Raw genomic sequence first — 25,179 nt, 5'->3', positions numbered from 1 at the left:
GGGGAATATCTTACAGTGCTCACACATGTAGTCTCCCATTCATATGCAACCAGGGTGGACCCTGCTTAGCTAAGGGGACAAATCATGCTTGCTACCAAAAGATCAGCTCTCCTTCAAGTTCCAAATGGTACACAGGCCACTGCAAGGTCATCTGTGCTTATGGAAGGATTGCCATTACAAATAAGGAGTAAGAGCTGTCGGATGAAAACATGCAGGCAAAGGGTACTTAGGAGGACATCTGCTTTAGAAAGGGAGACTCCCATGTGATGCTGCTGAATTTGATCCCCTCTGCAGACACTACCCAATTTCTTCCTTTCTTCCTTTCTTCCTTAAACTTCTGTACTGCCCAAACTTTAGTCTCTGGGCGGTTAACATAAAAACAATTAAAACACATATAAAAGTTAAAACAATGCAACTATTTAAAAAAACAACCATAAAAGTAAAAACAGACAATTTTTAAAAGCTGGAAAAGCTTGGGTGAAAAGATGGGTTTTCAGGTGTGTTTTTTTAATTTCCAGAGATGGGGAGGATCGTATCTCAGCAGGGAGCGCATTCCACAATCTCAGGTCAGCGACCGAGAAGGCCCGTCTCCGTGTAGCCACCAGACGAGTTGGTGGTAACTGGAGATGGACCTCCTCAGATGACCCCAATGGGCGGTGTGCATCATAGTGAAGAAGATGTTCTCTTAAATACCCAGGGCCTAAGCCGTTTAGGGCACACAACTAGTGCAGTGCTGCAACTAGTGCAGCCTCAGAGGCAGGATGCCTCTGAATACCAGTTGCAGGGGAGTAACAGCAGGAGAGAGGACCTGATCCAGCAGGGCTGTTCTTATGTTCTATTTTAACATAGAATTCAAGGATCTGTCTCCCAAGAATGCACCTTTGAGTTACAAGATTGCCTCCAAATCCTCTCTCAGAGGGCTGGTTGCCGTATTGTTTGGCCCACCCAGAAGACTCAGGTCTCCACCAAGTGCAGTTCGCCCAGCGGCGCTCGCTGCCATTCAAGCAGCGCCGTATGTTTAGCCAAAAGGTTTACGGCTCCTTGAGGAACCCTTGTTCACAAGCCAGCAATTGCTGTGCCAAGGATAATTAAACACTAATTAATGTTACCTGCAAGTTAACAAGGTTACAAAGAGCTTGGCGGTGTCTATAAAAGCTGAGGTAGCGTGAAAGGAACTGGAAGCTGTTCTGAAGAACCAAGGCAAGCCACCTGATCAAGACAGGCCACTCTATCAAGCATTTGAAAGAGCAGATCAAATTTCCCTGAAAAGGTTGCAAACCTAACGACGTCAAACCTAAGCATATTTTGTGGGAAACCAATCCTATTGAAATTAACAAACCTTACTTCTAAGTAAACCAGGTCAGTCCTTGTAGGGTTCTCAGAACAAGGGTTGCCAGTCTCAGGTCCCCAGATGACAACTTCAACTCCCATTATCCCCAGCTGAAGGCCGTTGTGGCTGGGGATGATGGGAGTCACAGGAACATAGGAAGCTGCCATATACTGAGTCAGATCCTTGGTCCATCTAGCTCAGTATTCTCTTCACAGCAGCAGCTTTTCCAAGGTTAGGAACATAGGAAGCTGCCATATACTGAGTCAGACCATTGGTCTATCTAGCTCAGTATTGTCTACACAGACCGGCAGCGGCTTCTCCAAGGTTGCAGGCAGGAATCTTTCTCAGCCCTATCTTGGAGATGCTGCCAGGGAGGGAACTTGGAACCTAGATGTTCTTCCCAGAGCTGCTCCATCCCCTAAGGGGAATATCTTACAGTGCAACATCAACTGGGGACCCAAGGCTGGGAGGACAACTAAGAGGTTAAGCCACAGGCAAGAAAGAAGTGGCATCCTGCAAATCTTCTGGAAGCGAAGTCCGGGCATCAAGACAGACTGAGGAGAAGCACTACAGGGACCACAAGATCTTTGAGGGCAGTGAAATTAGAGGAGTGAAGGTCATAGGTAGGGAAGTATTGGGATACAAATACTAGGCCAAGGGGAAATGTATTTGTTTTGAAAATGAGGTGGATAAGAAGCTAGTGCAGGGATTTCAAGAAGGGTGTTATGTGGCGTGAACAATGAGATTGGGGAGTCCAGAGGAGATCTCGCCTGGAAGTCTCACGAGACCTCGTCAAGATCCCACGGGACATCCCCAACATCCCGTGAGATGTTGCCATCTGGATGGCAAGCGATCAGATGGCAACCAGATGTTGCAGCGATCTCCCTGCAGGGTCGGGCGTTATCAGACTCTTGATTAATCCAGCTCAGTATTGTCTGCACTAACTGGCAGCAGCTTTGCAAGGTTCCAGGCAGGAGTCTTTCCCAGGCTACCTGGAGATGCTGCTAGGGATTGGACCTGGGATCTTCTGCATCCAAGACAGATGCTCTTCTATTGCACTATGGCCCCATCCCTTAGGGCAGGGCTGTTCAACTCTGGCCCTCCTGCAGATGTTGGCCTACAATTCCCTTAATCCCTGGCTATTGGCCACTGTGTCTGGGGATTATGGGAGTTGTAGTTCAAACACAGCTGTGGCGGGGCCTAAGTTGAGTAGGCCTCCCCTAGGGGGATATCTTACAGCAGAGCGCACTCACTAGAACTAATTATTATTATTATTTTTAGATTTATATCTCGCTTTTCCTCCAAAGAGCCCAGAGAAACTCAAGTACTACATACTTGAGTTTCTCCTCACAACGACCCTGTGAAGTAGGTTAGGCTGAGAGAGAAGTGACTGGCCCAGAGTCACCCAGCTAGTATCATGGCTGAATGGGGATTTGAACTTGGGTCTCCCCGATCCTAGTCCAGCACTCTAACCACTACACCACGCTGGCTCTCATCCAAATGCAAACTAGGGCAAACCCTGGTTAGCAGATGAGACCATTGCTACCACAAGACCAGCTCTTGGTCCTCTCTTATCCCAGTTTTCTCCATCCTCAGAAAACCCAACAACAAGTTCATCCCTCCCTGCTAGCTCCAGTTTATAACAAACAGCACGGAGGACTCTTTACACAGAACCAGCCGTTAATTGTCAGGGAGGCAGCCCCGCTGAAAGATGATGTTGGTGCCGCACGGAGCCTCCTGTACAATAAACAGAGCTTAATAAAGTGGGACTGCTGATATTTATGGCCCGTTTCCGTGTCTCACTTGCTCTTATTACTGGAGCTTGTCACCAGCCAGCAGAACAGCCTTGAACGGCGCAAGAGCCATGAACTATCCATGCAATCTTTGCAGGCCAAGGAATTGGCAGACTTAAAATCACACATAGCTAAGAACTTTAATCAGCCAGCAGGGCCAGGAATGTCTGGGAGGCGGTCCCAATCTGTGGAATGGAACAGAAAGGAACACTTCCTATGGATGGGCTTCCTAGGAATTCTGTCTGAGTGATAGAAAGGCAGCCGGGAAATGGTTAGCTCCTAAAAGCAGGGCATATATCTTCTGATATTAGGGGATGCAAAGTGGCTCACCCCTTCCAGATTGAGAGGTTAGTTCAGTTTTGGGGGTGTTTATGGAATCTGCCTCCATTAACTTGTGCCCCAAGTTTTATATTCTGTATTCCATCAAAGACAACCACGGGGCTCTGTGGTTTCCAGGAGTCGACACCGACTCGATAGCACAACCTTTCCTTTTTTCATTAGCAACTGTCAAGTCCTTCTCACAAAAGGCCCACAGCTCTGCCCAAGGCCTTGACTTGCAATTCAAGGTGGGCCCCTAAGAACATAAGAACAGCCCTGCTGGATCAGGCTCAAGGCCCATCTAGTCCAGCATCCTGTTTCACACAGTGGCCCACCAGATGCCACTGGAAGCCCACAGACAAGAGCTGAGGGCATGCCCTCTCTCCTGCTGTTACTCCCGTGCAAGTAGTACTCAGAGGCATCCTCCCTTTGAGGCTGAAGGTAGCCTATAGCCCTCGCCTTACTTCGAATTCACTGACCCGTGATGGTGACGGAGGCGTGCGTTTCCTGTTTCAGTACAGAATTCTTCACCAAGCAGCTATAGGTACTGTTGGGTTCGAGCATGACCCGGAGGATGCTTTGCACATCAAAGAGGCCCTCTTCATTGGCCACCTGGGAGGTGGTGATGTTCTCTGTGATGTTGTTTCCTTGGCCGTCCTGCCAAAACACTGTAGCTTCAGGATAACCAGAAAAGGTGTGGCAAGTGACCGTCACCAAGTCTCCTGGTTTCAAATTCCTGTTGGGTTCCAGATTCAAGTTGGGTTGGGAGTAGAAAGCTGAGGGAGGCAAAGAAGAGGAAGAATTGAGATTAGGCAGAAAAGAAAAGTAACTTCTGAGCTTGCAAAGACATTCATTGTTCACAACCCACAGTCACCAGCACTCTCCCCAGAAGACCTTCCTTGTCCTCCAAAACAGGAATTCCCAACAGGGGGTGCAAGTACCCCTGGGGTACCTGAAGGGCTCCCAGGGGGTACTCATAGCCCTCTTGCTTTCCCACACTGCAGTCATGCTATTTGCTCCCCATCACTGCAGAAGGCGAGAGAGAAAGGTGAAGACTCTCGTCCTTTGCTCCTGATTGGCTGGCTACATGCTGAAGCTCAGCATACCCCACCCATTCAGCCTGACTGACAGGCTTCAGAAAATTAGTACTCCCATTGAAATTAACAGGCCTATTAATTTCAGTAAGACTGATTATTTGTAACTTAGTGTGGATGTGAGTCAGGGACAGCAGCAGCCTGTCTCCCTAACCGTAACACTTAAATTTGTGTTTTTATGTATATCTGTATATACATAGACAGACAGACAGACGATGGGCTACTTCAGTCATTGGCTAACATCCAGATTAAGTCACTTATAAGCAGCATAATTTCAATGAGAGTACTCAAGAGTAGCCACCTAATGGCACAGGGTGGAAGTAACCTGCCTAGAGAAAAGGAGGCTGTTGGTTCGAATCCCCACTGGTGTGTTTCGCAGAATATGGGAAACTCCTATATTGGGCAGCAACGATATAGGAAGGTGCTGAAAGGCATCATCTCATATTGCATGGGAGATGGCAATGGTAAACCCTTCCTGTATTCTACCAAAGAAAACCAAAGGGCTCTGTGGGCGCCAGGAGTCGACACCAATGCGATGGCACCACCTTTCCTTTCCTACTCAAGAGTAACTTAATCTGGGTGTAAGCCAGTGACTGAAATAGCCTGTCTCATAACGGTAGCATTTTAATTTGTGTGTATGTGCGTGCGCACATATGTGCATGCACATGTACAACTAAAAATCACTAGGGGTGACCTGAATTGAAAGGGTTTGCAACAGAAAGGGTACACTTGTTGGGAACCACTGCTCCAAAACATCAAAGGAAATACTACTGTAGGACTCATTTCCCAGAATGTTTTGTACTGAGAAGCCTGGATTTTAAAATCCAAGAAACATCAGCAGATGTCCTGAGCTCCATCCTTGCAGACTGTGCTGTGCATTTGCCCCACAGAGGATGCAAACCTCTTTATCCAAACCTCATAGGGCTGAGTGTGGATAGAAGGCAGCACCCACTTATGATTGTGATTGGCAGACTATCTTAGCGACAACTCCTAACCCCACTCAACCCCGTCATAGAGAGCTTACAGGGTCAAGCTCTCCCTTTGTACAAGAGGTCCTTGTAGTGACAATCACTAATGGCCAGATAAAAGCAATGAGTTCTCAGGGATGCAAGGAAAAGAAAGCAAAAAAAGTTGGCAACTCCCTGCTCTCCACTCAATGGAGACGATCTATCTAGTCCACAACTAACTAGTCCACAACTTGTTTCCTATTGTGGCCAATGAGATAGGGATGTGCACGGAACCAGTTCGGAGGCCTTTTATGGGCCTCTGAACTGGTTCAAAAGGGGGCCGGTTCTGCCGGTTCGATGGTGGCGGGGTGCTGCTTTAAGAGCGAGGGAGGGTACACTTACCCCACCCTCTGTTCTTCCCTGAAAACGCTCCTTTTTTCAAAGTTCATCAGGGCAGCAGCGTACCTCCCTGCCGCCCCGTTGACCCTGTTGACTGTATACAGCTAGAAGTATCCGGCACGCCTGCATGGCACTTATTTCAATAGGGAGTGCATTCCAAAGGCCATGGGCAGCAACGGAGAAGGCCCATTCCCGAGTAGCCGCCAAATGAATCTTAAATAAATAAGACTTAACAGCTGGATCCTCTGTGGGGTACGGCCTTGGATGACACAGGATCCGCCACCTCCCTCTGACCTCACCTGCCACCTGCAGCATCACAGCAGCGCTGTTGTAGTCCTGGACTCGGATGAAGCAGGTGAAGCTCCCTTCGTCGGAGATCCGTACACGACGCAGCAGCAGGGATACATTGCCCTGGGGCAGCTGGTCGTAGAACAGAGCTGTGCGGTTGGCATAGCCAGTGCCTTGGCTCTCGAGCTGGTCCTGCCCCGCTGCAAAGCTGTGCACGAGCCGCTTGGTGTCTGTCAGCTGCCAGATAAGGCTGAGGTCAGACAGGCTGAAGTTGGCATCTGGTGAGAAGGAACAGTGCAAGGTTGCATCGCGACCAAAGAGGGCAACCACAGGGTCATCGGGAACCTGGATATCCACAGCACCTGATGGGGAGGGGCAGGAAAAAAGCGTGACACATTGAGACTAGTGTTCCCTCTAAGGCATGCGCATGTGCACGCGCTCACACAGTTTTGATGTCTGCTCAGTTAATTTTAGGTCCCGCTCAGGTCAAATCAGGAAGGCCCCCCTCTGAATGCACATGTGAGACCTCATCTATCTGCTAAGAGCACCATGTCCTGGTATTCACAGAGTCATCTGGATCTGGATGCATCATGACTCCCTGGTGGTTTGGGGAAGTAAAGGTAAAGGTAAAGTGTGCCATCGAGTCGGTGTCGACTTCTGGCGACAACAGAGCACTGTGGTTGTCTTTTGGTAGAATACAGGAGGAGTTTACCATTGCTATTTCCCGCATAGTATGAGATGATGCCTTTCTGCATCTTCCTGTATCACCTTTCACCATCTTCCTATATCACTGCTGCTCGATATAGGCGTTTCCCATAGTCTGGGAAATATACCAGCAGGAGAGATTTGAACTGGCAACCTCCGGCTTCCTAGTCAAGCCATCTCCTAAAATCCTATTACTCAGTGACCTTCCTTGCAAAATCCATGCAGACTGTCCTTTCTGACCTAACATTTTCCATGTAAGGTTCCTCCATAGAAGCAGAGCCGTAGCCATAGAAAATATTCTGCTATGGCGACAGTGTGGGTGGCACACACTGCTTGATCACTTATACAAACTGTGAGACTTTGATTCCTATCATCCCAGCTACAATGGCCATTGGCCTCACATCTGGCCTTGTGGTAGCGAACATGACTTTGCCCCTTAGCTAAGCAGGGTCCGCCCTGGTTGCATATGAATGGGAGACTTGATGTGTGAGCACTGGATGATATTCCCCTCAGGGGATGGAACTCAGGTCTCCCCAGTCCTAGTCCAGCACTCTAACCACTACACAACGCTGGCTCTTTTTTACAGCACAAGGGCTGAATTACAGCACAAGGGCTTAAAACAGCAGCACTGGACAAAAGCAGAGGTGCAACAGCTCTACCACTCATCATCACTTCCCAAACCAGGTGCCATGCCATGGTGTGACTGCCCTCTTCTGTCCTGCAAAGCTGCTGCATCCTCTCTCTGGTCTGGAATACAGAGACATCAGTACACCCTGCAAGATTTTAACTGATGAATTGATGCAGCAAATAGACTAGAACAGGCAATTCCAATCTTTTTTTTTTTTTTAAACAAGTGTACCATGTATTTTTGGTACCTTCAAGATTCCTTAATAGAGATCATCCTGAGAGGTCCGTCTGCAGCTGTCACTGGCCCGTCTGGTGGCTACTCGGGGACGGGCCTTCTCAACTGCTGTCCCAAAGCTTTGGAACACGCTCCCTGCTGAAATAAGAGCCTCCACATCTTTGACAATTTAAAAAAAATCTTTAAAGATGCATCTGTTCACCCAGGCTTTTAATTAAATACTGTTTTAATAGTTTTAACATTAAAAAATAAAATATTAAAATATGTTAAATAAATAAATAAAATAAAAAATCGGTCTGGTACCTCACAAAAATTTGTGTGTGTGTTTGTATATACACACACAAATTTTTGTGAGGTATCTGAAAGAAGTGGTACACTTCTTTACACACACACACACACACACACACACACACACACACACCCCTAGATTCAAGGTGCTGGTCTTGACCTTTAAAGCCTTACACAGCTTGGGTTCAGATATGTCAGGCTGCATTTGCCCATATGAACCTGCCATTGTCCTCTGTTCAGCATCCCAGGCCCTTCTCATGGCCCCACCACTAGCAGAGATCAGGTTGAAAGGGACTAGAGACAGGACCTTTGCAGCTGTGGCCCCTCGGCTCTGGAAGAGATTCACCCTCAGTGTTTTAAAAAAAGTAATTAAAGACATCTTTTTAAAGTGGCTTTTAAATGTTTTCTCTGCTGCTCACATCTGGAAGTTTTCGTAGTTTTTAGCTATTCACATTACTCTTAATTTTAATTTTTTTTAAAAAAAATGTAACTTTAAAATGTGGGTGTGCAAATCAATTCGATTCGAAAAATCAATTCGATTCGAAAAACTAGGGGTGTGCAAACCAATTCGATTCGAATCTATTCAAGCTCAAAACAGGCTGTTGAGTGATTCGAACTCAAATTGAAATCCCCTTGAAATAAAATGACTGATTTGAGATAATATCAAAACTACCCCAATTCAAGCTCAAATCCATTTGAGTGATTCAAGAGCCATTTTGAATCCTGTTTTTCCAAGTTCCTGATTGTTTTTCTGGCAGAGGCTTCTGATTGGCTCAAGATCTCCTTGTTTCCTGGTTGGCTTATCATTCAAAAAGTGTTGGTATGGGCAACTGTGCCCCCATTGGGCTGTGGGGAGAGCAGGGGGGAGAGGCCGGAGGAGGGAGTTTCAAAGCGTATTTAAGGGCCTGGGAGGCAGAGAGCCAATGCCTCTTGGAGGAAAGATATTACAGAAGACAGACAGAGAATTCAGCCACAGCCTGCCTGGCCCAGTGAGTGACAAGGAGTAAGTGCCTGCTTATCTGTCTCTCTAACAACTGCTTTCATTCCCTGCCCACCCCCCGCCAATTTATTTTTATTTATTGTACCAGCAGCCCCAGTAGTTTTATCTGGGTACTGCTGTGAATTATTTTCCTCGTGTAGTTCCCACCCCCTTTATTGCTTGTAACCAGCCCCTAGTGACTTTAATATCTGAGTGCTGTGATGTATTTTTTTTTTAATTTTTTTTTTGCAGCTCCAAGTTGCACCTTTGCTGCTGCTGCTGCTGCTGCTACGTGTCTGGATGCATTTTTTTATTTTTGTAGTTTGGTGTGTTATGTCTGGTGCCCAGCCTGCCAGGCTCTCTCTTTTCCCCCCTTTTTTGGAGGGGTTGATTTTTTGGGGTGGGTAGGTGCCTGACTGGTGCCCACCCACCGTCCCCCCAGATATTGAGTTCTAGTTTCTGCTCAGCCCAAGAGTGACAAGACAGAAAACAGGAGCAGTCATGGGGGGGGGAAGCAACAAAGAAGGAAGAAATTCCTGCCGTGACTAAGAGAAGCAAAATTGCATGTAATACGAACCCAAACATGAGAAATGTAAATCCGCATAGAGAATGTATATACTGAAATAAGATATCAAAAATGAATGACCAATGTATATATATACAAAAATGAAAAGCCCATAATGATTAAACCAGTGACACTAATAAACAATCGTTACGAAACTAGACAAGACAATGCCATACAGATAATATTTACAAAAAACCAGTACGTAATACAGGATACAAAATATGCCTTCTCATGTAGCTGTGTGAGCCAATAATGACATATGCAGAAACAAGGAACAATATACAATTTGTAAAGGAGGTCTGGATAAGCCGGGCAGCCCTAGTTTTTGCCCTAGTTTTTTCTTATTTCAGTATATACATTCTCTATGAGGATTTACATTTCTCATGTTTGGGTTCTTATTACATGCAATTTTGCTTCTCTTAGCCACGGCAGGAATTTCTTCCTTCTTTGTTGCAGCCCAAGAGTGAGCAACACCTGGCAGACCAAAACCAAAGAAGCCCCCAGCTGAAGATGCCGGAAGGTGAGCAGGCCCTCCTGCCTTGGCCAGGTTATACAACAAGAGTTCTTGAAATAAGGTCTAGTTTGGGGGAGTGTAGCCACCTAATGGCGCAGCAGGGAAATGACTTGACTAGCAAGCCAGAGGTTGCCGGTTCGAATCCCCGCTGGTATGTTTCCCAGACTATAGGAAACACCTATATCGGGCAGCAGAGATATAGGAAGATGCTGGGAGGCATCATCTCATACTGCGCAGGAAGAGGCAATGGTAAACCTCCCTTGTATTCTACCAAAGACAACCATAGGGCTCTGTGGTCACCAGGAGCCCACACCGATTTTACGGCACACTTTACTTTGGGGAAGGGTGGGATTAGATACTAGTAGGACCGTAGGACAGGAGGGATGTGTTTGGGTTAGAGAGGCCACTGTAATCCCATGCCCTTCCCCCAATTGTCACTCGCTCCCCTCCAACCCCACCCCAATAAAGCCTGCTTCTTTATTTAATTTGTCTAGCTTCTGTGTGTCATAGATAGCACTGTGTGTGGCACACATAGCAAAAACAGACCACCCCTAACCCCACAACCCCCTTGTTAGGGACGCACTTTTTCTCCTGCCCTCCGCCCCTGAGGAGAGCTGTTCTTGTGGTAGCAAGCATGACTTGTCCCCTTAGCTAAGCAGGGTCCACCTTGGTTGCATATGAATGGGAGCCTTGATGTGTGATATTCCCCTTAGGCGATGGAGCCACTCTGGGAAGAGCATCTGAGGCTGCCCCTTGGCATCTCCAAGATAGGACAAGATTTATTTTTTTTAATAGGACAAGATTTTTTTATTGAACCAACAAACTACCAAAGCATACAGTACGTTGCCAAAGCACAATTATATACAAAGTGGTTGTTTGTACATCATATATCTACAAAGATTTACACACAAGGATTTGGAAACCCACAAGGTTATGAAGTATATGCAGGTAGTACCGTAACTCGGGGGTGGGGGATTTCAAGGCACATCAGGTAATCGGGGGGGGGGGGGGGGTTTACATCCGACGCCCATTTCCACAATTTGTCCCATTGCTGTTTAGAAGAGATACTCTTGTCTTATTGCACATAACCATACAAACTTTTCCAGAAGAGATTTACTATCTCATCTGCGTGAACCTCTTGGTCGTGTCTTCCCTCCCTATTCCTATGCAGGAGCATTGCATAAATGACATACAGGTTTACTAACCTGATTACAAGAAGGGGAACGTTCCAATTCCCTAGTATGGGGGCACCCGTCCCGTCCCGTTTCCTTGAAGGTTTCTTTCTGGGAAAGGAGGTTCTGTCGCTCAAACCCGAGGTTAGTTCTTCCCAAGTCTGTTTTTCCAAATCAGGCCACTCTAACAGCTTGCTTACTCCCTGCCACACTCTTTTGGCTACCACACACTCTTTTAAGAAATGTGAATGGGTTTCTCTGAATGTTTTGCCTAGCTCACTAGCTTTCTGTTTGCAGGTGATTTTAGGGCACTCTTGCTGGTCCTCTGGGAGCCATGGCTTAGCTGCATTAAGTGGTAGTACTTGATAGTATAAGCGCCACCGTGTTTCCCATAAATGGAAAGGGACTTTTTTCTCCTTAAAGAGAGCGATAGGGTGATCGGGTTGCAACAAGTACTGTGAAGTGCGGTGTTTGTAGTGTTTATGTTCTAAATCAGATTTTAAGAAACCCATTTCTAGAATCTCTCCATAAATTGTTTTCCTTAGCTGCTTAACTGAGAAGGATCCTTTAAATAGATCCAATTCAACCTTCCATTTTTTAAGTGTGAATAACAAATCTCTCAAGTAGTCCGGGTGTTCTCTTTTTAATACTTGTGTGATATTATCATTGAAAGATCCTTTCCTCCACCATGCTATGCCCCATGCTGACTTGTGCCAATGCAGAGCGAAAAGCGAGACCCAGGTTTTTTGCAGGAGATTGGACATATTATGGACATTTACGAAAATCCACTTTCCAAAATTGTAGGACATGAATTCAGTTACGAAATAGGGTTGCAGGGCAGGTAGGGCTAGGCCTAACCGCTCAACCTCCTTAAATGCTACCGCACGGGCCAAAGGGAAGGATGCTGTGTGCCATACTAGACGGAAGATCTGGCTTTCAACTCTCCGGAGGAGATCAAGTGGGGGAGGATAGACTACCACCAGGTTATGCACCGGGGGTATCAGGTAAGTCCGGATGTAAACCGCTTTCTGGTACATGGCGAGGCTCCATTTTTTCCACATGGTGATTTTAAGCATTACTTTTTCTTCCCAATCTGTCCAATTTCTCCCCCCCCCCCGACTTTTTCCTTAATCCCATATTCAATCCCCCAAATGTTTACTGTATCTACCCACTTCCGTTTGGACTCTGGGGCCCCTTCGCTTTTACATTCAGAGATAGGTAGGCACGAGAGTTGCTGGCGTCTGGGGTCCATTTTAACAAATACACTTTTGTCAGCAATTAATTCTGAGCTCCAAGATAGGGCTGAGAGAGATTCCTGCCTGCAACTTTAGAGAAGCCGCTGCCAGTCTGTGAAGACAATACTGAGCTAGATGGACCAATGGTCTGACTCAGTATATGGCAGCTTCCTATGTTCCTTCAATTTTAAAACCCCAAGATGTACAAGAGGGTGTGAGGCAGAGCCAGGAGCAGAGTGGGAGGCAGAGAGAGGAGTGATGCTCTCAGGTCATGGTGGGTGATGGCAAGAGGGGCCTACTCCCCAAGTCATCCATGCTGATGTGGTTTCTGAAGAAGCCTGGTCCTGCAGTGACGCCACCTGTAGCGGCTGAGGCAGAAGTTGGGGGGAGGTCCTACCCATCATGGAAGAAGCTCTTCCTATGGCAGCGGAGGTGGTGGTGTCAGCCGCTATCCCAGCCAGATCACTCTCTCCATCCTCCCCAATCCCCACTGGCGATCCCCACCTCATCTGAGACTGAAGAGGCGCAGGAGCGCTTCTGCTTCCTGGACCTTCTCAGCCCTGGACTGAGGGCAGGGATTGCCATTAATCCCCTGACGAAAGCTCGATTAAAGCTGGGTTCTGGGGCTCAAACAGTAGATTGCTTCTTTCTACTGTCGCACTGCTACTAGTTGTAACAGGTAAAGTTGCGCCGTCGAGTAGGTGTCGACTCCTGGCGACCACAGAGCCCTGTGGTTGTCTTTGGTAGAATACAGGAGGGGTTTCCCATTGCCATCTCCAGCACAATATGAGATGATGCCTTGCAGCATCTTCCTATATTGCTGCTGCCCGATATAGGGAAACATCCCAGCGGGGATGAACCAACAACCTCTGGCTTGCTAGGCAAGTCATTTCCCCACTGCACCATTCGGTGGCTTTACAGGAGGGGTTCACTGTTCCCTCTAAGGCATGTGCATGCGCGCGCTCACAAGTTTTTGGATTTCTGCTCAGTTCAATTTAGATCCCGCTCCGGATGAATCAGGAAAGCCCCACGCTGAATGCAGGTGCACACACACTGCCTTGATACTGCCGCCCAGAACAAAACTCGTTCCTCATAGAGATGAAAACAAATTAGAAGGATAAGGTTTACCATTGCCTCATCCCATGCATTATGAGATGATGCCTTTCAGCACCTTCCTATATCGCTGCTGCCCGATATAGGTGTTTACCATTGTCTGGGAAATATACCAATGGGGATTTGAACCAGCAACCTCTGGCTTGCTAATCAAGTCATTTCCCCCACTGCGCCATTAGGTGGCTTGTTGCTAGTTGTACCAGTATTGAAATACAATGCATTTTAAACTGCTGTGGGTAGCTCCCCCCAGAAACTTAACACCACCCAGACGACTCTGTGCAAACAGACCCAACACAGGTGTGCGTTCTCCAACAAACACCACAGCACATTCAGGAGTATCTGCTAGTGCAAGGTATAGGTCTCCAGGTGTTGGACTATAAATTCCATCATCCCTCCATAGTTGCTTGGCCCTTGTGGTTGGGGATGATGAGAGCTGTAGTTCAACAACACTCGAGAACCAAAGTTTGAGATCCCCTGCACCATATGAACACACCCTTAATATAGAAGGATCTCTTTAGGAAGCTGCCTATACCGAGTCAGACCATTGGTCCATCTAGCTCAGTACTGTCTACACCAGGGCTGCTCAACTTTGGCCCTCCTGTGGATGCTGGCCTACAACTCCCATAATCCCTGGCTATTGGCCACCGTGGTTGGGGATTATGGGAGTTGTAGTCCAAAAACAGCTGGGGGGCCGAAGATGAGCAGGCCTGGTCTACACAGACTGGCAGCGGCTTCTCCAAGTTGGAGAAGCAGGATGCCTCTGAGTACCAGTTGTAGGAGAGTAACAGCAGGAGAGAGGCCATGCCCTCAACACCTCCCTGTAAGCTTTCAGTGGCATCTGGTGGGCCACTGTGTGAAACAGGATGCTGGACTAGATGGGCTTCCTTGGGCCTGATCCAGCAGGGCTGTTCTTATGTTCAAATTTGCAGGCAGGAGTCTCTCTCAGCCACATCTGGAGATGCCAGGGAGGGAACTTGGAACCTTCTGCATGCAAGCAGGCAGGTGCTCCTCCCAGAATGGCCCCATGCCTTAAGCGGCATATCTTACAGTGCTCACACATGTAGTTTCCCATTCAAATGCAAACCAGGGCAGACCCTGCTCAGCAAAGGGGGCAATTCATGCTTTTTACCACAAGACCAGCTCTCCTCTTTAAAAATACAGTGATGAGTTAAGCTGAAATTACAGGAGACAAATCTCAGTACTCCTAGTTATCAAAGAGAAGTAACCTTCATGCTATTGTACAATCTCTCCAGGGCTTGGCTGCAACATCATCTCCTCGTTGTGAACAGAAAGAAACTGGCGGTTCCCCTAATCAGACAATAGAGGTCACCCTTGGTCTCTTTTTCTCAATTCAGACACTCACTCATCATGTTGAGCCCTGAACATAATGAAAGGCAATCACGAGGAGCAGTCTTCTGTCTGAGGGCTGAAGCCAGCCTCAACACCACCACAGGGAACTGGAGAAATATATTCTAGACTTACCACATCCTCGCCCCTCCTGTGTACTCTAAGTCACGCAGCCTTCTCTAGCGATATATTTAACTGAACCCTGAATGATTTAGAAAACAGAAAGGAACTAATCTGAATCTCTATTCAGGAAGACTCAGTTCTAACTACAGATCAAAGAGCATCTAGGGCAGGACAAGCAGACAACCAATCTCATCCGATTCATCTCCTCTGTCATTCCCCAATGGCAGTGAGGAAAGGAAGGCTGCTTATAATGTACTGGTAAAACGATTTGCAATTTGCAAAGCATCTTAACGTCTTCTCTCAGTGTGACTCTACTCTTTTTCTAGCTCTAGTGTCTTATTCCCCATGCTTTCCAAGGGGAGATCCCCACCCCCTGCATTTTCTGAAACATTAATGAATTTCCCCAGAGTTGTTGACCTTTTGGTAGTCTGGGTGAGGTCTGGAACTTACATGCCAAAATGGTATGTTTCTATCTTTCATGGTTTGGTCTGGGAGTTTTATGAGAGTGAGTGAGGCCCAAACAGTTTTTTATATACAGATGTAAAGTAAAGTAAAGTTGTGCTGTTGAGTCAGTGTTGACTCCTGGCGACCACAGAGCCCTGTGATTGTCTTTGGTAGAATACAGGAGGGGTTGACCACTGCCATCTCCCACACAGTCTGAGATGATGCCTTTCAGCACTTTCCTATATCGCTGCTGCCCGATATAGGTGTTTCCCATAGTCTGGGAAACATACCAGCGGGGATTTGAACTGGCAACCTCTGCCTTGCTAGTCAAGTCATTTCTCCACTGCGTCATTAAATGTACACACAATATAAATACTGGAATCTTAGGCAGGACTACTTCCCTTTCCCCCAAATTGTGAAATACTGGGGATTTCAAAGCACTCACCAAGGGACAGAGTCATTGAAGATAAGATTGCCTGGAATCATCTAGATAAGAGTAGTAAGAGCAAGTGTACTACCATATGCTAACTAAGCAAGAGTAGTAACTATGGGAGTGTAGTAACAATATATTCAAAGTGGGAGTACCTTTGAAGACTGTTCACGAGCTACAATTGTTGCAAAATACACAGGTGGGCTGCTAACTAGTGCTTATATTAGGCCAGGCTTTTCCAACAGATTTGGTTGGACTATAACTCCCATCATCCCCAGCTACAATGGCCAAAGACAATTGGTCAATCCAGATCAGGACCATGGTAGGAGAAGAAAGCTTTAAGTCGGGGATTCCCAAAGCTGGGACTCCAGATGTTTCTGGGAGAGAGCTGGTCTTGTGGTAGCAAGCATGGCTTGTCCCCTTAGCTAAGCAGGGTCCACCCTGGTTGCACATGAATGGGAGACTTGACATGTGAGTACTGTAAGATATTCCCTTCAGGGGATGGAGCCGCTCTGGGAAGAGCAGAAGGTTCCAAGTTACTTCCCTGGCATATCCAAGGTAGGGCTGAGAAAGACTCCTGCCTGCAACCTTGGAGATGCCGCTGCCAGTCTGTGTAGACAATACTGAGCTAGATGGCCCAATGGTCTGACTCAGTATATGGCAGCTTCCTATGTCCAGCTGCAATGGCTGAAGGCAACTGGTCAACCTGGATCGGGGCCACAGTGGGAAAAGAGGGCAGTTCAGAACCTTGGGTTCCTACATGTTAGTAAGTACATGTTACTTACTAACTACATGTTAGTAAGAGAGCCAGCGTGGTGTAGTGGTTAGAGTGCTAGACTAGGACTGGGGAGACCCGAGTTCAAATCCCCATTCAGCCATGATATTAGCTGGGTGACTCTGGGCCAGTCGCTTCTCTCTCAGCCTAACTTACTTCACAGGGTTGTTGTGAGGAAAAACACAAGTATGTAGTACACCGCTCTGGGCTCCTTGGAGAAAGAGCGGGATATAAATGTAAAATAATAATAAATAATAATAATAATAATAATAATAATACATGTTGGACTAAAACTCCCATCATCCCCGGCCACAACAGTCAGGCAGAACCATTGTTTTTGTTTAACTTTTATAATTTGTTTTGGTTAGTTTGTATGTCCAAACCCACGCCATGTATGTCCAAACCATGGTTCATTTTGGGCATTCAAACCACAATCTGAACCCAAGGTTTGAAGCTGGTTTATTTCCCCTAACCATGGTCTTGTATGCTGTCTGCAATCATGGTTTAATCGTGGTTTGTTTCCATAGTTCTGCACTCACAGGGATCTTGCATATATAGAGGTAAGCCAAGATCATGGGGGGTAAGGAGAAGGAGCAAGACCCAAACAAACCTTAATATGGCAAAACAAGCCAAGATTCAGTAGTCATCTGGCACCAATCCAAAGTTGTTATTAAACCTTCATAAAAATGAACCATGGGTCCATGTGATGTCTAAACCCAACCTGTTTTGATTGCTATTACTCAGTTGTTCAGTTGAATCACCAAGATAATTAACATCCATTTCACAGCCTTAGGTAGGAGTTTTATTTTATTATTATTTATTTATTCGATTTTTATACCTCCCTTCCAAAAATGGCTCAGGGTGTTTTACACAGCGAAATAATAAATAAATAAGGTGGATGGATCACCTATCCCCTCTTCACAACCAAATGACCAGGCTGACCACTTCTTGTTAAGAGCAACTACTTACCAGATAGACATAATACCAGAAGAACCAAGGTCCACATTTGGAAATGCACCTTTCCCACAAGATGAGCTTTCTGAGAGGCAGGAGAGGTGCAGCAGGAGTTGGGACAGAATTGAGAGAAAGGAGTCTTCATTTTTGCTAGAAAGAAAAAAACAGAGAAAATAACATCAGCATTAATTTTCAGAAGTTGATAGTGTCTTAGGTTACGAGCAGATGTGGAGTTGAACATCATAAGCTGACTTCTGCGGAGTCAGCCCACTGGTCCATCTATCTCAGTGTTGTCTACACTGACTGGCAACATCTCTCCAAGGTTTCAGGCAGGCGTCTTTCCCAGCCCTACGTGGAGATGCTGCCAGGGATTGAACCTGGGACTGTCTGCATGCAAAGCTCTCCCACTGGGCTATGTACAAAATGTTTGCAAACTATTAGTTTTAATAGTTTGAGTAAAGGGGCACCTTTTTAAAGTGGTGATTTAGCAGAAGCAGGGAAGAGCAACAGGCCCTATCCATCCCCAGCACAGCATCCCTCCGGTGGGTGTTGCTGGCGCCTATCTTCTGTTTATTTTTTAGATTGTGAGCCCTTTGGAGACAGGGAGCCATCTTACTTACTTACTTACTTGCTTGCTTGCTTGCTTGTACCAGAAGACCTCCAAGGTCCCTTCCAACATTAACAGACTGTGGTTCTATGAAATTTGATTATGGACCCCTTCAAACGCTTTTTGAAAGTCCAAGCATGGAATTAATACTACTACAAGTATTTATATGCTGCTTTCCAACAAAAGCGCTCAAAGTTGTTTGTGTAGAAAAAATAAATACATAAGATGATCCCTGTCCCCAAAGGGCTCAGAAACGTAAGGTAGACACTGGCAACAACAACAAATAAATAAATAAATAAGTGTGTGCATGTGTGTGTGTGTATGTGTGTATACACACATGTGTGTGTGATTGTGTGTGTGTGTGTGTGTGTGATTGTGTGTGTGTGTGTGTGTAAAGAGAGAGAGAGAAGGGGGGAGGGAGGGGGAGGGAGGGAGTAAGAGCCGTCAAGTCAGTGCCGACTCTTAGCGACCACATAGATAGGTTCTCTCCAGGTTGATCTGTCTTCAGCTTGGCCTTGAAGGTCTCTCAGTGGTGCATTCATTGCTGTCGTGATCAAGTCCATCCACCTTGCTGCTGGTCGTCCTCTTCTCTTTCCTTCAACTTTTCCAAGCAAGTATAACTTGCAGTATAACTTGTAAACTTCTCAAGGGAGCTGGGTGTGCATAATGTGTCTAAAGTATGATAGTTTGAGCCTGCTCATTTGTGCCTCAAGTGAAAATTCTGGATTGATTTGTTCTATGATCCATTTGTTTGTTTTCCTGGCTGTCCATGGTGTCCTCAAAAGACTTCTCCAGCACCAAAGTTCAAAAGCATCAATGCTTTTGGTGTGTGTGTGTATGTAATAAATGCAATGTAACAAATAAATATAAGAGAATCACCACTTTAAAGAGAGCTTCTTTGCTCTGCTTCTTGTGTCTGCTTACTAACCTGAACTTACTAACTGATCACCCTGTCCACAAACTCACAGAAATGCTGATTGAAAGTTCTTTGCTTCTTTGTTCTTTCCCATGGCATGGGATACTGTACTCCAAGACAGACAGATACTTGGCACAGATATGTCATGGCACAGGATATGGGACAGAGCCTCTCCTTCCTATTTGGACATTTCCTTTGTAGCCACAACATCCTCCTCCCCCCCCCCCCCCGCCACACGAACCACAGCAAACGGGAGGAAGGACTGCACAGCTGTAGCAGCTTCCTGCCCTGGGGATTCCCTTTCTGTCTCTAGCCCACAAGACCGCTTTGCTGCTGCAGCTGACAAAGCAGTTTCCCAAAGAAGGCTGCTCATTTAACCAAGTATCGCCCAACAGCTGTCCCATGCTGAGAGCATTAATTTGGTAGAAGCGAGATAGCAATAGCATAGCAATAGCACTTACATTTATATACCGCTCTATAGCCGAAGCTCTCTAAGCGGTTTACAATGATTTAGCATATTGCCCCCCAACATTCTGGGTACTCATTTTACCGACCTCGGAAGGATGGAAGGCTGAGTCAACCTTGAGCCCCTGGTCAGGATCGAACTTGTAACCTTCTGGTTACAGGGCGGCAGTTTTACCACTGCACCACCAGGGGCTCTGGTAGATACCTAATGGCGCAGCGGGGAAGCCAGCTGCCCAGAAAGCAAAAGGTTGCCATTTTGAATCCCCGCTGGTATGTTTCCCAGAATATGGGAAATTCCTATATCAGGCAGCAGCGATATAGGAAGGTGCTGAAAGGCATCATCTCATACGGCATGGGAGATGGCAATGGTCAACCCCTCCTGCATTCTACCAAAGACAACCACAGGGCTCTGTGGTTGCCAAGAGTCGACACTGACTCGACAGCACCACCATTCCTTCCTTTTAGAAGTGAGATACATCAGAACGAAAAATTCAGCTTACTCAGTGCTGATCCAACCAAGAGGAAGCCGAATTCTAAAGTAATGTAGAAAAAAATAAATCTGTAAATAAATATGACGACGATGATGGATATTTATATACTGCTCTTCAACAAAATTCTCAAAAGTGGTTTATATCGAAAAATAAATAATACATACATTATAAGATGGTCCCCTGTTCCCGAAGGGCTCACAACAGAAAAAGAAACACGGTAGGCACCAGCAACAGCCCCTGGAAGGATGCTGTACTGGTGCTGGATAGGGCCAGTTGCTCTCCCCCTGCTAAATATAAGATAATCACCACTTTTAAAGATGTCTCTTTGCTCAGTAAGCAATTGTATAAGAGCAAGCACATAGGATTATACATGAGCAATATTTAAGAGACTTCTCAGTGGCTCTCTAGAGTCTTTCCCATTCCTTAGCAACATGAGAAGCTGCCTTATACCGAGTCAGAACATTGGCCCATACAGCTCAGTACTGTCCACATGACTGGCAGTAGTTCTCCAAGGCTTCATGCAGGAATCTCTCCAAGTTCTCTCTGGAGATGCATGCAAAAGACAGATGCTCTACCACTGAGCTATGGCTCCACCAGAGTTGAAAGCCAGTCTAGTGGTAGCAAGCACATTTGCAGATGCCAGCGCCTGTAGCCACAGAACTCTATTACAAACATGACCACCCGCTCCTGAGGATTCCTGGAAATGGCACATGCACCCACACGGTCAGCACACCGAGGCAGGACGGTGTCCCAACTTCAATTGTGGTTCAAAAACCCCAACTTCAAGAATACGTTGATGGGATCTGAACTGTCAGTGACTGACCAGGAGAAGGATCTTGGGGTCGTGGTGAACACCTCATTGAAAATGTCAACTCAATGTGCGGCAGCTGTGAAAAAGGCCAATTCCATGCTAGGAACCATTAGAAAGGGGACTGGAAATAAAACTGCTAAAATTATAATGCCGTTATACAAAACAGTGGTGCAGCCACACTAGAAGTAATTCTGGTCACCACATGTAAAGGAGGACATTGTAGAACTGGAAAAGGGGCAGAAGATGACAACCAAGATGATCAGGTGCCTAGTGCACCTTCCTTATGAGGCACCTGGGGCTTTCTAGTTTAGAAAAAAGCTGACTGCGGGGAGACATGATAGAGATCTATAAATCAGGCATGGTGTGGAGAAAGTGGAGAGAGACACATTTTTCTCCCTTTCACATAACACTAGAACCAGGGGTCATCCCATGAAATTGATTGCCAGAAAATTTAGGACCAGTGAACGGAGGTACTTTTTCACACAATGCATAATCAACTTGTGGAATTGAATTTGTGGTGACAGCCAGCAACCTGGATTATAATCCAGGGGTTTATAATAAATTATAAAGAGGGGTTTGGATAACTTTATGGAGGAGAGGTCTATCAACAGCTACTTTTCTGTGGCTGCCCCAGGGCTTTGGAACATGCTCCCTGTTGAAATAAGAGTATCTCTTTCTCTGTTTGCTTTGAGGAGGACCCTGAAGACGTACTTGTTTTCCCAGGCCTTCAACTGAGATTCAATTTTTAAATTTTAATGTGTTTTTAACATGTTTTTATCTAATTTTTATCTTATAGGTTTTCAAACTGTTTCATTGTTTAATTGTTTTATGGTATTTTATATTGTAATAGTTGATTGATTATAACTGTCTTTGTTTTATTTGTAAACCGCCCTGAGCCAATTTTGGAAGGGCAGTATAAAAATTGAGTAAATAAATAAATAATAAACAGAAATCAGAAACTCACAGAGAGATAGTCTAGTTTAAAGGTCCAAATTGCAACTAAGTCAGTTCTAAGGCTTGCCAGAGAGAGGACCTGGAGTGAAGAGTTTAGATTTAGGAAGAAGGGGAGAGAGAGAAAGGGAGAGCTTATTATTAATACCTTCTTCCAGTTCCATTGGTGTGTCTGTCACACTGGCAGGATGGGAAATGCTGAGGTCCTCCTTCCCAGGGGCCAAGCAGAAGGATAGGGCAGAGGGCAAGCGTGACACTCAAAAGCCAGGGAACCAGGAAAGCAGCTGGTTTTCCTTGAGTCATTTGGAATTATGAGCTCTGCAGCCACTATTTATGGCATCTGGTATTTGCTTTTGATACCATATTCTAGCTTCTATAACGTAATACAGTTTAGGATGTCTGGAGGATAAGTGGTCCAGCCCAAGAGTCAAGAGCTTAGCCCACATATTCTGCCTCTGATTCTGCTACGCCCAGCAAGATCTTTTTAACCATTCTGCAATGCAGAGACAATCCTACTTTAATTTTTGCCACCACCCAATTTCTGCCCGTTCCTGGTGCTAATTACCATGCCACTGTGGCAGATCTATTTATTTTTATACATCCAGGAACTTTCTATTTATAATGCTCTCTGTGTTCATATTTTTAGCCTTATGATGACCCTCTCCTCCCAGGATTCTCTGTTTTCCTTTCTCTGCTGACCTGCCACTGTAATTTTCAAGTCCAAAATACTTGCAGCCAACTGGATGACATCATCTCTATGCCTCCAACATTCCAGCTTGGTTACACTACAAACAGCACAGCCTAACCAGTTCTCACAAGGCCACACTAGGAAGGCAAATTCCTCTAGAATCGGTTTAGGGCCAAGATTTTCAACGCTGGGTCCCCATATGTTATTTGTCTTCAACTCCCATAATCCCCAAGCAAAGGCCAATGGGACTAGGGATTACGGGAGTTGAAGTCCAATAACATCTGGGGATCTAACATTGAGAATACTTGGGAGAAAAATACCACACACTAGAGTAATTACATCAACACCAACTCGACCGCACACTTTACCTTTAACAGCACATTGCCTAACTCCCAGACTGGGTTCAAAATAAAACAAGTCAGTACAAATTCCATAGCAGAGCCATGTCGGTCTATTGTAAAGTAAAAGCAAAATGGATTCAAAAAGGATTCAAAAAGGATGGATTCAAAATTATTGATCAGAAACCACCAAAGAATCCAAATCAACAAATAAGTGAGAATGATAAGAAGAAATATACTATATATTTCAAAAAAGTTCACAAACACATTAAAATATACAATGTAGTAAATATATCTAAATGAAATTCAAAAATCCCTTTAAATGTCATAGTCTAATCCATGGGGATGAATGTCCCAAATCACAAACTGGAGAAGGTGAAGCAAGCACCAGAGGAATAAGCCCTATATACTTATGTCTAGAGTTGATAATATCTTATCAGATATCAATATTCATATACCTTATTACTAGGAGATACATACTATTCTTATTGATGCCACTGAAGAAGACTCTCTTGGGTGGAAACACATCGGGCTTTGTTTCATGTTGTGATCATCTCCTTTTTGGAAATTGATATTGGTTTAATCGGGATCTCCTAGAATTTCCATGTCACGAAATGTACCTTAGCCTTGTCACTATCCAACTCCAACACAGCAACCCTCCAGTGGCTGTTGCCCAATGTTGTAGGACCCAGTGACCCAGAGTGGGCTCCTGTCTGAATCATAGAACCCACTCGATTGCCCCTGAGGATGGGGTGGGGACGACTGTAGATCACTGGAAGAGCATGTTCATTGCATGCAGGAGGTCCCAGGCAGTGTTCCCTCTAAAGTGTGTGTGCGTGCTCACACATTTTCTGATGTCCACTCAGTTAATTTTAGATCCCGCTCAGGTTGGAATCAAAAAGGTCCCACTCTGAATCAGTGTTCCCTCTAAGAGGAATTCCCAGATGTTGTTGACTACAACTCCCAGAATCCCCAAGCAAAAGCCATTGCAGCTGGGGAGTATGGGAGTTGTAGTCAACATCTGGGAATCCCTCTTAGAGGGAACACTGCTCTGAATGCTTGTGCACACACCCTGCCTTGATACTGCCACCCAGAACACAACTCATTCCGCACACAGATGGAAAAAAAAATTAGAGAGACACTGGTCCCAGGTACAGTCCCTGGCATCACCTCCAGGTAGGGCTGGGAAAGACTCTTGCCTGAAACCTTGGAGAGTTGCTGCCAGTCAGAGTAGACAGTACTGAGCTAGATGGACCAAGGGGCTGACTCAGTATAAGGCAGCTTCCTAGGTTTCTATCTGGAATCCGTTGGTGGAGAACTGAGTGCAGGTTATTTTGAGCAAAAATCAGTTGGCAGGAAAAGGGTTACTCAATACTGCCTCAAGTTGTCCAAGAGACTCCATGGACACAAGGCTGGCCATACTTGCAAACATGCCAGGAATTTCCCAAATAAATGCACGCACGCACACACATCAAATTCCTTTGTGTGCACAAAGCATAAGCTCACATCCGAAACCCCAAGGAGACAAAATCAGTTGGGGTGTGATTGTGAGCAAAAAACAAACTGGCAAGGAAAAGGTTAAGCGGTCCTTTCCTCTGCCACTCCCCCAGATGCCTGTTCGTTTCAGAAACAAACCTGCAGCTTCATTACATTCATTTGTGCATAATATATAGCTTTATTTGATGTGAATAATGCAGCTACTTATTTTGACCAACGTACTGATTTCCCACAAACCACTTATGAACCTGACTAGCAGATTCCCAGAACATGGGGGTGGGGAAAAGGAAGGAAATATAAGCCATGTACCACAAGCACAATCACTTCTGAGCAAAAGTTGGTTCCATGTTTAATATAGCTTTTCCCCACCTCTACTACTGCTCCTTGGGGCCTGCCCAAATCTCAAAAGTTCACCACCACTAAAAGGAAGGAAGGAAGGAAGGAGCTTACAATTAACTGTATTATACCACAGGTGGTTACAATTCTGCTAAGATTTATAGGAGTCAATAAAAATATAACAGGAATAAAACCAAAAGCAATAGGATAGCTTTGTAAACAACTGTCCATTGGTACCCCATGCTGTGCCAGTAGATCTGTTTTTGCATTTACAGGACGGTTGGGCATGCAACATAGAATCTGCCCATTCATTCAGATCAGGGGTTTCCAGTCATTCTAAACACACTTACCCCTTCTATTCCAAAGCTTCAGCTCAAGTACTCCATATCTATCTATCTATAAAG

The 25,179-nt window shown here is 45.7% G+C and overlaps 1 protein-coding gene across 4 annotated transcripts in view; it reads right to left on the bottom strand.

Moving 5' to 3' along the window:
* CD276 (CD276 molecule) overlaps positions 1 to 25,179 on the bottom strand; it is a 49,054-nt gene that overhangs the window by 13,479 nt on the left and 10,396 nt on the right. For all 4 annotated transcript variants that reach the window (XM_053273101.1, XM_053273102.1, XM_053273103.1 and 1 more), the window contains exons 2-4: positions 17,691 to 17,825; positions 6,181 to 6,531; positions 3,921 to 4,217 (exon numbers count right to left, since the gene is read on the bottom strand). In XM_053273101.1, coding sequence (XP_053129076.1) covers positions 3,921 to 4,217; positions 6,181 to 6,531; positions 17,691 to 17,820 — 778 coding nt within the window. In that variant the 5' untranslated portion in view covers positions 17,821 to 17,825. The remainder of the gene's footprint in view (positions 1 to 3,920; positions 4,218 to 6,180; positions 6,532 to 17,690; positions 17,826 to 25,179) is intronic.

Source organism: Hemicordylus capensis, chromosome 10 (assembly GCF_027244095.1).
Source record: "Hemicordylus capensis ecotype Gifberg chromosome 10, rHemCap1.1.pri, whole genome shotgun sequence".
NCBI classification, from domain to species: domain Eukaryota; kingdom Metazoa; phylum Chordata; class Lepidosauria; order Squamata; family Cordylidae; genus Hemicordylus; species Hemicordylus capensis.
Note: the sequence above shows the minus strand (reverse complement) of the source record. Positions and strands in the feature narration are given on the sequence as shown.